General features: G+C 44.9%; 1 protein-coding gene across 1 annotated transcript in view; it reads right to left on the bottom strand.

The window, feature by feature from the left end:
* LOC135510212 (tyrosine-protein kinase Tec-like) overlaps positions 1-10,749 on the bottom strand; it is a 46,372-nt gene extending 35,623 nt beyond the window's left edge. Inside the window, 4 exon segments of the mRNA XM_064931007.1 lie at positions 3,962-4,008; positions 4,011-4,062; positions 5,248-5,428; positions 10,566-10,749. Coding sequence (XP_064787079.1) covers positions 3,962-4,008; positions 4,011-4,062; positions 5,248-5,385 — 237 coding nt within the window. The 5' untranslated portion in view covers positions 5,386-5,428; positions 10,566-10,749.
* Between the last annotated feature and the right edge of the window lie 2,958 nt (positions 10,750-13,707).

The following is a 13,707-nucleotide window of genomic DNA, read 5'->3' as shown; positions in this document are numbered from 1 at the left end:
AAGGGGGGGTCTGTTTTGGACAAGAGAGTATATGTAGCACCACCTAGTAGAGGGGTTTTGGATATGTAACAGACCTAGAACACGGGGGGTCTGTTATGTAGCACTACCTAGTAGAGGGGGGGTCTGTATATGTAGCACACCTAGTAGAGGGGGGTCTGTTTGGAGTAGAGGGGGAGACATGAACCACCTAGTAGAGGGGGGTCTTTTGGCACCACCTAGTAGAGGGGGGGTCTGACAGAACACCTAGTAGAGGGGGGGTCTGTATATGTAGCACTACCTTTGGACACCACCTAGTAGAGGGGGGGTCTGTATATGTAACACACCTAGTAGAGAGGGGGGTCTGTTATGGCACCACCTAGTAGAGGGGGGTCTGACAGAGCACACCTAGTAGAGGGGGGGGTTTTAGCACCACCTAGTAGAGGGGGGAGACAGAACACTAGTAGAGGTTTTGGACAGAGAGAGACAGAACTACTGTATATGTAGCACTACCTAGTAGAGGGGGGTCTGTTTGGACAGTAGAGGGGGGAGACATGTAGCACACCTAGTAGAGGAGGGGGGGTCTGTATTGGCACTACCTAGTAGAGGAGGGGGTCTGTATAGAGCACACCTAGTAGAGGAGGGGGGGTTGTATATGTAGGACCTAGTAGAGGAGGGGGGTCTGTATAGTAGCACCACCAGAACACGGGGGTCTGTTTGGCACCACCTAGTAGAGGGGGGGTCTGACAGAACACTAGTAGAGTTAACAGAACACGGGGGGTCTTATATGTAGCACACCTAGTAGAGGGGGGAGACAGAACCACCTAGTAGAGGTTTGTAGCACCACCTAGTAGAGGGGGGTCTGACAGAACACACTAGGAGGGGGTTTTGGGGGGTCTGTATATGTAGCAGACAGAAGAGGGGGGGGTCTTTTGTAGACCTAGTAGAGGAGGGGGGGGAGACAGAGCACACCTAGTAGAGGGGGGGTCTGTATATGTAGCACCACCAGTAGACGGGGGTCTTTATGTAGCACACCTAGTAGAGGAGACAGAACACGGTAGAGGGGGTTTTGTATAGTAACAGACCTAGTACACGGGGGGTCTGTATTGGCACTACCTAGTAGAGGAGGGGGGGAGATAGTAGCACTACCTAGTAGAGGAGGGGGGGTCTGTTTGGCACTACCTAGAGAGGGGGTCTGTATATGTAGCACCACCTAGTAGAGGGGGGTCTGTATATGTAGCACTACCTAGCAGAGGACGGGGGGGTCTTATGTAGCACCACCTAGTAGAGGGGGGTCTGTATATGTAGCACTACCTAGAGCACCACCTAGTAGAGGGGGGTCTTTTGGCACTACCTAGTAGAGGAGGGGGACAGCACTACCTAGTAGGGGGGGTTTATATGTAGCACTACCAGTAGAGACAGATGTAGCACACCTAGTAGAGGAGGGGGGGTCTTATATGTAGCACTACCTAGTAGAGGAGACAGAACACGGGGGTCTTATATGTAGCACAGGGGGGTCTGTATATGTAGCACTACCTAGTAGAGGTTTTGGACAGGGGGGGTCTGTGAGGTTATGGCACTACCTAGTAGAGGAACAGGGGGGTTTTGTATATGTAGCACTACCTAGTAGAGGGGGTCTGAATATGTAGCACAACCTAGTAGAGGGGGGGGTCTGTATATGTAGCACTACCTAGTAGAGGGGGGTCTGTTTTAGCACCACCTAGTAGAGGGGGTCTGATAGAACACCGGTAGAGGGGGGTCTTTTGGACTACCTAGTAGAGGGGGGGTCTGATATGTAGCACTACCTAGTAGAGGGGGGTTTGGATATGTAGCAGACAGTAGAGGAGGGGGGGTCTGTATTTAGGACCTAGTAGAGGGGGGGGTCTGTATATGTAACACCACCTAGTAGAGGGGGGGTCTTTTGTAGCACCACCTAGTAGAGGGGGGGAGTATAGTAACACCACCTAGTAGAGGGGGGTCTTTTGTAGCACCACCAGTAGAGGGGGGTCTGTATATGTAGCACTACCTAGTAGAGGAGGGGGGGACTGTATATGTAGCACCACCTAGTAGACGGTGGGGTTTTGGCACACCTAGTAGAGTATAGAACACAGAACACCACCTAGTAGAGGGGGGGTCTGTTTTAGCACCACCTAGTAGAGGGGGGTCTGTATATGTAGCACCACCTAGTAGAGGGGGGGGTTTGTATATGAGCACTACCAGTAGAGGAGGGGGTGGGGTTTTGTAGCACTACCTAGTAGAGGGGGGAGACAGTAGCACTACCTAGTAGAGGAGGGGTTCTGGATATGTAGCACTACCTAGTAGAGGAGGGGGGGTTCTGTATATGTAGCACCACCTAGTAGAGGGAGGGGGTCTTTTGGACCTAGTAGAGGAGGGGGGTCTGATATGTAACACCACCTAGTGAGGGGGGGGTCTGTATATGTAGCACTACCTAGTAGAGGAGGGGGTGGGGTTTTGGCACTACTAGTAGAGGGGGGTCTGTATATGTAGCACTACCTAGTAGAGGAGGGGGTGGGGTCTGTATATGTAGCACTACCTAGTAGACGGGGGTCTGTTTGTAGCAGAGACAGAACACCTAGTAGAGGAGGGGGTGGGGTCTGTATTGTAGCACTACCTAGTAGAGGGGGGGGTCTGTATATGTAGCACTACCTAGTAGAGGGGGTCTGTATAGTAGCACCACCTAGTACAGGGGGGTCTGTATATTTAGCACCACCTAGTAGAGGAGGGGGGGTCTGTATATGTAGCACCACCTAGTAGAGGGGGGTCTGTATATGTAGCACTACCTAGTAGACGGGGGGTGTTATGTAGCACCACCTAGTAGAGGAGGGGGGGTCTGTATATGTAACACCACCTAGTAGAGGGGGGTCTGTATATGTAGCACTACCTAGTAGAGGAGGGGGGTGGGGTCTGTATATGTAGCACTACCTAGTAGAGGGGGGGTCACATGTAGCACTACCTAGTAAGGGGGGTCTGTATATTTCAAAAGCACTACCTAGTAGGGGGGGTCTGTAATGTAGCACCACCTAGTAAGGGGGGTCTGTATATGTAACACCACCTAGTAGGGGGGTCTGTATATGTAACACCACCTAGTAGAGGGCAGGGGGGTCAGACAGCACTACCTAGTAAGGGGGGTCTGTATATGTAGCACTCTAGTAGACAGGGGGTCTGTATATGGAAAAAGGGCTACCTAGTAGACAGGGGGAGTGTCTGTAAAGCAAAGTAGATGGGCCCAGTCAGACAGTAGCAGACCTAGTAGAGGAATATGGGCACCACCTAGACAGGGGACCTGTATAAGCACCAAGTAAGGGGGGCCCAGTCAGTAGCACTACCTAAGAGGGGGGGGTGGGGCCCAGTACCAGACAGGGGACCTGTATATGTAGCACCAAAGTAGAGGAGGGGGGGTCTGTATATGTAGCACTACCTAGTAGAGGAGGAAAATAGCACCACCAGTACAGGGGGTCTGTATATGTAGCACCACCTAGTAGAGGAGGGGGTGGGGTCTGTATATGTAGCACTACCTAGTAGAGGGGGGTCCAGTCAGATGTAGCACTACCTAGTAAGGGGGGGTCTGTATAAATAGCACTACCTAGTAGAGGGGGGGTCAGGATGTAGCACTACCTAGTGGAGGGGGGTCAGTATATGTAGCACCACCTAGTAGAGGGGGGGTCTGTAAATGTAGCACCACCTAGTAGACAGGGGGGGACTGTATATGTAGCAACCTAGTAGGGGGGTCTGACAGTAGCAGACCTAGTAGAGGATGGGGGGTCAGACAGTAGCACTACCTAGTAGAGGGGGGTCTGTATATGTAGCACTACCTAGTAGACTGTATATGGAGCACTACCTAAGAGGAATATGTAGCACTACCTAGTCAGAGGAGGGGACTGTATATGTAGCACTACCTAGTAGATGGGGGGTCAGTATATGTAGCACTACCTAGTAGAGGAGGGGGGGCCCAGTAGCACCACACCTGGAAGGGATATTTGTTCTGACAGGGTATGACTCCGGCATTCTTCAGATCTCCACACACCTGACTTTCTGCAGGTCGATGGACCCCTTCTTAAACTTCTTCTGTGAACAACGAATAGAGAGACAGAACATGGTGAGTTTTGGACAGGAGAGAGACAGAACAGGAAATGGGTTTTGGACAGGAGGAGACAGAACACGGTGAGGTTTTGGACAGGAGTCAGACAGAACACGGTGAGGTTTTGGAAAGAGAAGACAGAACACGGTGAGGTTTTGGACAGGAGAGACAGAACACGGTGAGGTTTTGGACAAGAGAGAGACAGAACACGGTAAGGTTTTGGAATGGGCCCAGACAGAACAGGAGAGGTTTTGGACAGGAGAGAGACAGAAATGGTGAGGTTTTGGACAGGAGAGAGACAGAACACGGTGAGGTTTTGGACAGGAGTCAGACAGAACACGGTGAGGTTATGGACAGGAGAGAGACAGAACACGGTGAGGTTTTGACAGGAGAGAGACAGAACAGGAGGTTTTGGACAAGAGAAATGTGTATAGTCACACCTGGTCACATTCACACAAGTTATCAAATGGGCCCAGTTAGATTTCAAAAACACTACATATGTAGAAAAGGAACAAGAAATAAACTAGTTTGACTAACAGAATATGGGCCCAGTCAAACAGGACACCTAAAGGAAATGGGCCCAGTCAGACAGGAGACCTAAAGGAAATGGGCCCAGTCAGACAGGAGACCTAAAAGGAAAATGGGCCCAGTCAGACAGGAGACCTCAAAAGACCAAAATGGGCCCAGTCAGACAGGAGACCTAAAAGGAAAATGGGCCCAGTCAGACAGGAGACCTAAAAGGAAATGGGCCCAGTCAGACAGGAGACCTAAAAGGAAATGGGCCCAGTCAGACAGGAGACCTAAAGGAAATGGGCCCAGTCAGACAGGAGACCTAAAAGGAAAAGGGCCCAGTCAGACAGGAGACCTAAAGGAAATGGGCCCAGTCAGACAGGAGACCTAAAGGAAATGGGCCCAGTCAGACAGGAGACCTAAAGGAAATGGGCCCAGTCAGACAGGAGACCTAAAGGAAATGGGCCCAGTCAGACAGGAGACCTAAAGGATATAGGAGCAGTCCATACATAACCTCCTTCGTATAGGGAAAGGTATGTGTCTGCCAGTCTCACCTCTGCTCTGAACTCATAGTATGTGAGCTTGGTCTTGGTGAGGACGAACACACCTCTACTCTGAACTCATAGTATGTGAGCTTGGTCTTGGTGAGGACGAACACTCACCTCTGCTCTGAACTCATAGTATGTGAGCTTGGTCTTGGTGAGGACGAACACTCTCTCCTTGTAGTTCAGCGGTGACGTTAACCTCTTCTGCTGAGACCGCTTGATCAGGGTCTCCTCCAATAGCGTGTCAGCACTCATCTTGGACCCGCCCACTCCCTCCACTCTGCCATCAAAACACTGACTGGACCCACCCGGACCGGAGAATATAATAGAAAATAGTGGAATAGAATAGAATAGAATACAAGCATGTTGTCAAAATGCTACTATATGAAGATGCTTAAATGTGATTGAAAACAAACCCCAGGTACTTTGCCCTTTGGTAGGTTGTGATATCAGCTTTGAGGTGATCTGATAAATGGTACATTCAATAGAAGTCCTAGATCAATACATCCTTTACAGATCACCACCTTCGGAAAGTATTCAGATCCCTTGACTTTGTCCACGTTGTTTGTTTTTTTTATAGAAATGTTTGCACATTTATTCAAATGTAAAACAAAATTGAACTCAGGTGCGTCCTGTTTCCATTGATCATCCTTGAGATGTTTCTACAACTTGATTGGAGTCCACCTGTGGTAAATTCAATTGATTGGATGTGATTTGGGAAAGGAACACGCCTGTCTATATAAAAAAGGTCCCACAGTTGACAGTGCATGTCAGAGCAAAAACCAAGCCATGAGGTCGAAGGAATTGTCTGTAGAGCTCAGAACCACGAAGCCTCTTCCTAGAGCTGGCTGGCCGGCCAAACTGAGCAATCAGGGGAGAAGGGCCTTGGTCAGGGAGGTGACCGAGAACCAGATGGTCACTCTGACAGAGCTCCAGAGTTCCTCTGTGGTGATGGGAGAACCTTCCAGAAGGACAACCATCTCTGCAGCACTCCACCAATCAGGCCTTTATGGTAGAGTGGACAGACGGAAGCCACTCCTCAGTAAAAGGCACATGACAGCCCGCTTGGAGTTTGCCAAAAGGCACCTAAATAACTCTGACCGTGAGAAACAAGATTCTCTGGTCTGATGAAACCAAGATTGAACTCTTGGTCCTGAATGCCAAGCGTCACATCTGAAGGAAACCTGGCACCATCCCTACGGTGAAGCATGGTGGAGGCAGCATCATGCTGTGGGGATGTTTTTCAGCGGTAGGAACTGGGAGACTAGTCAGAATCAAGGTAAAGATGAATGGAGCAAAGTACAGAGAGATCCTTGATGAAAACCTGCTCCAGAGCACTCAGGACCTTAGATTGGGGCGATCTTATGCACACAGCCAAGACAACACTGGACTGGCTTGAGAGGATCTGCAGAGAAGAATCTGAGAAACTCCCCAAATACAGGTGTGCCTGTGCCACCAGAGACTCTGCAGCCGGCAGCGACCGGGAGGTCCGTGGGGCGACGCACAATTGGCCTAGCGTCGTCCGGGTTAGGGAGGGTTTGGCCGGTAGAGATATCCTTGTCTCATCTCGCTCCTGTGGCGGTCCGGGCGCAGTGCACGCTAACCACGGTCGCCAGGTGCACGGTGTTTCCTCCAACACATTGGTGCGGCTGGCTTCCGGGGTTGGAGGCGCGCCGTGTTAAGAAGCAGTGCGGCCTGGTTGGGTTGTGTTTCGGGGGAGACGCATGGCTTTCGACCTTCGTCTCTTCCGAGCCCGTAGTACAGGAGTTGTAGCGATGAGACAAGATAGTAACTACTAACAATTGGACACCATGAAATTGGGGAGAAAAAGGGGGTAAAAAATAAAAAGAATACAGGTGTGCCAAGCTTGTAGTGTCATACCCAAGACTCAAGGCTGTAATCGCTGCCAAAGATGCTTCAACAAAGTACTGAGTAAAGGGTCGGAATACTTATGTAAATGTGATATCTTTTTTTATTTATTTTTTTACATTTGCAAACATTTCTGAAAACGTGTTTTTGCTTTGTCATTTTTGGGGTATTGATCAGGATATTGAACAAAAATATATTATTTTAATCCATTAAAATGTAAAGTAACAAGATATGGGAAAAAGTCAATGGGTCTGAATACTCTGAATGCACTGGACTCTGGCATTAAACCTCTTGAAGCTAGGGGGCAGTATTTTGATGTTAGGATAAAAAAACGTTCCCAAAGTAAACAACCTATTTTTCAGGTCCAGAAGCTAGAATATGCATATAATTGGCAGATTAGGATAGAAAACACTCTAAAGTTTCAAAAACTGCCAAAATATTGTCTGTGAGTATAACAGAACTGATATTGCAGTTGAAAACCTGAGGAAAATCCAACCAGGAAGTGCTGTTTTTCTGAAACTACTCTTTTCCATTGCAAGCCTTCCCTCCATTTAAAGGGATATCAACCCGATTCCTTTCCCTATGGATTCCACAGGGTTTGAACAGTCTTTAGACATAGTTTCAGGCTTTTATTTTGAAAAATGAGCGAGAATAATCACATCGCGTCAGTGGATAGCTAGCTGTCCACAGATTTGTGCATGCGCGAGTGCCTGAAGCGAGACCTTCTCTTTCTCTCTCCTATTGAAAAGGCTACCGTCCGGTTGAAATATTATCGATTATTGATCGTAAAAACAACCTGAGGATTGATTATAAAAAAACGTTTTACATGTTTAAGAACTTTACGGATACTATTTGGTATTTACGTCTGTGGATTACTAAACAAAACGATCCCGCTAAAGGGATCGGTGCGCCAAGAGGTTTTTAAGCGGCTGAGCAATGAGAGGAAACTGAAATGTTTGTGTCTATCGTGTATTTCCGTTAGCTGAATTTTTATTCATTTTTTTTAAAGCCTGGAATAAAAAATAAAAAAAAGGCAAACTATAATTAAATTACACTAATATTTTAGCTCCTATATAGCAAATGGTACGCATGTATATAGATTGAATGTAGGCCTGTCTCACACTTTGTGCCAAACACTTCATTCAAACACTTAATTTTTCTGGATGCATTTAAAAAAAATATTAATATTTTTTTTACTGCTCTAGGTAAATAATTATTCCTTGGATAACCATATTTACTATTATGTATTGATTTATCTTCATGCGGTGCCCACTGCACACCAATAATTATCACAGCATACCACTGCTGGCTTGCCTAAGCAGGGTTGGTCCTGGTCAGTTTGGTCTTGGGTTGGTCCTGGTCTGTCCCTTGATGGGAAACAAGATGCTGCTGGAAGTGGTGTTGCTCCAGTAGGAGGAACTCTTTACTCTGGTCGGAAACAAAAATACATATATATATCCTAATGCCCCAGGGAAGTGATTGGGGACATTGCCCTGTCTAGGGTGCCATCTTTCAGATGGGACGTTAAAACGGGTGTCCTGACTCTCTGTGGTCACTAAAGATCCCATGGCACTTATTGTAAGAGTAGGGGTGTCCTGGCTAAATTCCCAATCTGGCCCTCATACCATAATGGTCACCTAATCATCCCCAGTTTAGAATTGGCTCATTCATCTCCTCTCCTCTGTAACTATTCCCCAGGTTGTTGCTGTAAATGAGGAATGTGTTCTCAGTCAACTTACCTGGTAAAAATAAGGGTAATAAAAAAAGTGAATTAAAAAAAAATATATATATATATATTTTTTTTTAAATGTTTCAATCAATCCCGGGTTGCCAAATGTCATTCATTCATACACACACACCCACACGTCAACAAGCACGCAACAGGTGCATCTGAAACAAAGTTAAACAGTCCCTCTGAGAATACACTGTACTGCATGCTGGCCTACTCATGCGTGACAGTGTGTGTGTGTGTGTGTGTGTGTGTGTGTGTGTGTGTGTGTGTGTGTGTGTGTGTGTGTGTGTGTGTGTGTGGATCCTTTTAGTTTGTTTTCAGGGGAATGGAATATCCTGTTGGCTTTAAATATATATTCGTAAAGTATTCAGTCCCCTTGACTTTTTCTACATTACAGCCTTGTTCTAAATTGTGTTAAATTGTTCCCTCAAATCTACACACAAAACCCCATAATAACAAAGCAAAATTCTATGTTTATTTATTGCTAATTTATATATGTTTTTTAATTAAATCTAATTTACATAAGTATTCAGACCCGTTACTCAGTATTTTGTTGAAGCACCTTTGGCAGAGATTAAAGCCTAGAGTCTTCTTGGGTCTTTTAGGAGCCTTTTGGCAAACTCCAAGCGGGATGTCATGTGAATTCTACTGAGGAGTGGCTTCCGTCTGGCCACGCTACCATAAAGGCCTGATTGGTGGTGTGCTGCAGAGATGGTTGTCCTAAAAAGTTCTCCTATCAGAGGAACTCTGTCAGAGTGACCATCGGGGTCTTGGTCACCTCCCTGACCAAGGCCCTTCTCCCCTGATTGCTCAGTTTGGCCGGGTGGCTAGATCTAAGGAGAGTCTTGATGGTTCCAAACGTCTTCCATGTAAGAATGATGGAGGCCATTTTGTTCCGCAGCTTCGAAGGTCCCCAATAAATGTTTTGGTACCCTTCCCCAGATTTGTGCTTCGACACAATCCTGTGTTGGAGCTCTACAGACAATTCCTTCGACCCTCATGGCTCGGTTTTTACTCTGACGTGAACTGTCAACTGTGGGACCTTATATAGACAGAAACATGTCAACAGAGCTCAATTTCGAGTCTCATCGCAAAGGGTCTGAATACTTATGTAAATAAGGTATTTCAGTTTTGTCTAAAAACCTGTTTTCGCCTTGTCATTATGGGGTATTGTGCGTTTATTGAGGGAAAAACATATTTAATCAATTTTAGAATACGGCTGTAAGGTAATAACATGTGTAATAACATGTGGGAAAAGTGAAGGGGTCTGAACACGTTCAGAATCTGGTGGGCTTTCTGGAATAAGGTCAAGCATATATTGTGGTAGAAAGGGCAATAGAGGATCAAATTAATTTCATTATCTAATTATTCGAGGTCACGCGTGTGAGTGTGGCGCTTTCAGTGAACGGAATCTCCCTCAAACGTATTTCCTAATGTCTCGATGCTGACCGCTTCTATTTATTTAACTGCACTACTTTATACAGTCAATTTACAGGCTAGTCCAAAGGCATGTTACTACTTTGTATTTGTGGTACATTTTGACCAAATAAAACATAATTTACGCGCGGACATAGGCAGTAGGCGACCCACAGTGCGATAAGACACGCACTCACACCTGCCGTGGTGGTGATTTCTCTATGGACTTTGACTAGATCTCCGTAGCCGATTCCGTTCCCTTCCAGACAGAAACCCGGTAACTAGCCTACATATCTTATTCTCGCAACTCAGACAAACATTTCTCGGTTGTGTCGACGTCTCGTGTATTGCACTGAAAGTAGCCAGTCGTTTCACCCGCAATTTATATTTCCAATGTGATAAAGGAAATGCCTCTTACCTTTTCTTCCGAGAGTGAACTGATATTCTTCTGACTCCACTGACTGTCACTATGTGACCAGCTGAACCAGGAAGCGACACAGACTGCCCGAGTGTAAACTATTTCACACGGTGCCGCGCGGTGAAACACCACTTCCCATTTATTTTCAATTGAAGAGACGCGGAGAAGACGAGGGACCGTTGGACGGCGCGAAGGAGGCGAAAAGAATGTAAACGTTTCCCAACGTTATGCAAATCACCAGCGGCGACCGCTGAGCGATGACCAATCATGTTGAGTTGTTTCCATGACGAATTTGACGCAATGCGACCCAACATTGGAGACTTTCCTCAACAAAGATGGTGGACAAAAATAATAGGACAGATGCAAAAATGTAAGTTATTATAACATCATAAAAAAATAATGCAAAAAAAAACTAATATATATAATATATATTTAACTAAGATATTACTTTCAACTATATAATCGTTTGTCTCTACATTAACTAAGATATTACTTTCAACTATATATATATATATATATATTTCAACTATATATATATATATATATATATATATATATATATATATATATATAGTTAAATAATATCTTAGTTAATATTACTTTCAACTATATAATATTATATTTCAACTATATATATATATATATATCAATATATATATATATATATATATATATATATATATATATATATATATATATATATATATATATAGTTGAAAGTAATATCTTAGTTAATGTAGAGACAAACGATTACACATATTTTTTTTCTTCATAATGTTAATTTACGAAAATCGTTATTTAGCAAGCTGGCTGACTAGTTCACATTAGCCAGTTAGCTGGTTAGCTTTATGGGTGTTGTGACATGAGTTTGACATTGTAATTCTGGTTATTTCATGTTTTAGGGACTCCTAAGAAACAACCAGCAAACCAGACTGTCGTCTTGTGAGACATTGGATGTAAAGAATCTAGCTTGCCTTGCCGATATTTGCCGTGCAATGCAGCTGAAGTAACGTAGCAAGCTAACTGTTTTCTTGCTTATTGTGCAGTGGAGGATAGAACTACCTGTATGCCTTCGGATGTGTATCTAGCTATCTAGCCGATCTGTGTATGGACCCTAAAACGTTTGGTATACATATTAGTTCAGAACCTAGCTATGAACCTCAGCTATTATAGCCAGTTGTATCAACTTCAAAACAGTGTGAATGACATTAATGAAGCCTATGGACTGAGTAGAATATAATCTAACTTTGTGCCAGGGATGCAAGTCGTATATACATGTAGTTATTACCATGCACGAGGTCCGCACATTGTTGCATTTACAGGGTATTACGGTACAGAGTCAATGTGGAGGCTATATACAGGGTATTACGGTACAGAGTCAATGTGGAGGCTATATACAGAGTATTACGGTACATTTGAATATATTCACTGATCATGTACTCTACCTTGGCAAATAGAGGTGCGTTTCAGGTATGAATGTCTTTGAGGTTATTTGTCAGTCATATCCAATACCAGGAGTATCAACTACCAGTCTTTGAATGACTCTGTGTCTGCATGTATGTATTACAATTATACTCTTCAACAGGGTTTACCACTCCTGGTCCTGGGACATCAATGATTACACATCGTAACTAATGGACTAGAAACAGGATTTATCTAGTTAAAGGCTGATTTGTAATTCATATATTGATAATTAGAATTGGAAAAAAAAACACACTACACTTGTTTTTTTTATTTACTAATTTTCTCTAAAGCCGGTTAAATATCAATATCTAATTTCCTTTATCTGCATTGATCTGCTATATTCAATTAAACTTTATTTGTCACATTCGCCGAATACAACAACACCTTTCAGTGAAAATAAGAATTTATTCTTGACTGACTTTCCAAGTTAAATAAAGGTTCAAAATATTATTTTAAATCAACAATGCAGTTCCAAGAAACAGAGTTAAGAAAATATTTACAAAATAAACTAGTAAAAACACAACACAAGAAAATTACACAACAATAACGATGCTATATACAGGAGGTACCAGTACAGAGTCAATGTGGAGGCTATATACAGGGTATTACGGTACAGAGTCAATGTGGAGGCTATATACAGGGTATTACGGCACAGAGTCAATGTGGAGGCTATATACAGGGGGTACCGGTACAGAGACAATGTGGAGACTATATACAGGGTATTACAGTACAGAGTCAATGTGGAGGCTATATACAAGGTATTACGGTACAGAGTCAATGTGGAGGCTATATACAGGGTATCATGGTACCGAGTCAATGTGAGGTTTTGGACAAGAGAGAGACAGAACACGGTGAGGTTTTGGACAAGAGAGAGACAGAACACGGTGATGTTTTGGACAAGAGAGAGACCGAACACGGTGAGGTTTTGGACAGGAGAGAGACAGAACACGGTGAGGTTTTGGAAAAGAGAGAGACAAAACACGGTGAGGTTTTGGATAAGGAGAGAGACAGAACACGGTGAGGTTTTGGACAGGAGAGAGACAGAACACGGTGAGGTTTTGGACAGGAGAGAGACAGAACACGGTGAGGTTTTGGACAGGAGAGAGACAGAACACGGTGAGGTTTTGGACAAGAGAGAGACAGAACACGGTCAGTTTTTGGATAGGAGAGAGACAGAACACGGTGAGGTTTTGGACAGGAGAGAGACAGAACACGGTGAGGTTTTGGACAAGAGAGAGACAGAACACGGTCAGTTTTTGGATAGGAGAGAGACAGAACACGGTGAGGTTTTGGACAGGAGAGAGACAGAACACGGTGAGGTTTTGGACAGGAGAGAGACAGAACACGGTGAGGTTTTGGACAGGAGAGAGACAGAACACGGTGAGGTTTTGGACAAGAGAGAGAGAACACGGTGAGGTTTTGGACAAGAGAGAGACAGAAAACGGTGAGGTTTTGGACAAGAGAGAGACAGAACACGGTGAGGTTTTGGACAGGAGAGAGACAGAACACGCTGAGGTTTTGGACAAGAGAGACAGAACACGGTGAGGTTTTGGACAGGAGAGAGACAGAACACGGTGAGGTTTTGGACAGGAGAGAGACAGAACACGGTGAGGTTTTGGACAGGAGAGAGACAGAACACGGTGAGGTTTTGGACAAGAGAGACAGAACACGGTGAGGT

This window comes from Oncorhynchus masou, chromosome 23 (genome assembly GCF_036934945.1).
Source record: "Oncorhynchus masou masou isolate Uvic2021 chromosome 23, UVic_Omas_1.1, whole genome shotgun sequence".
In the NCBI taxonomy this organism is placed as follows: Eukaryota; Metazoa; Chordata; class Actinopteri; order Salmoniformes; family Salmonidae; genus Oncorhynchus; species Oncorhynchus masou.
Note: the sequence above shows the minus strand (reverse complement) of the source record. Positions and strands in the feature narration are given on the sequence as shown.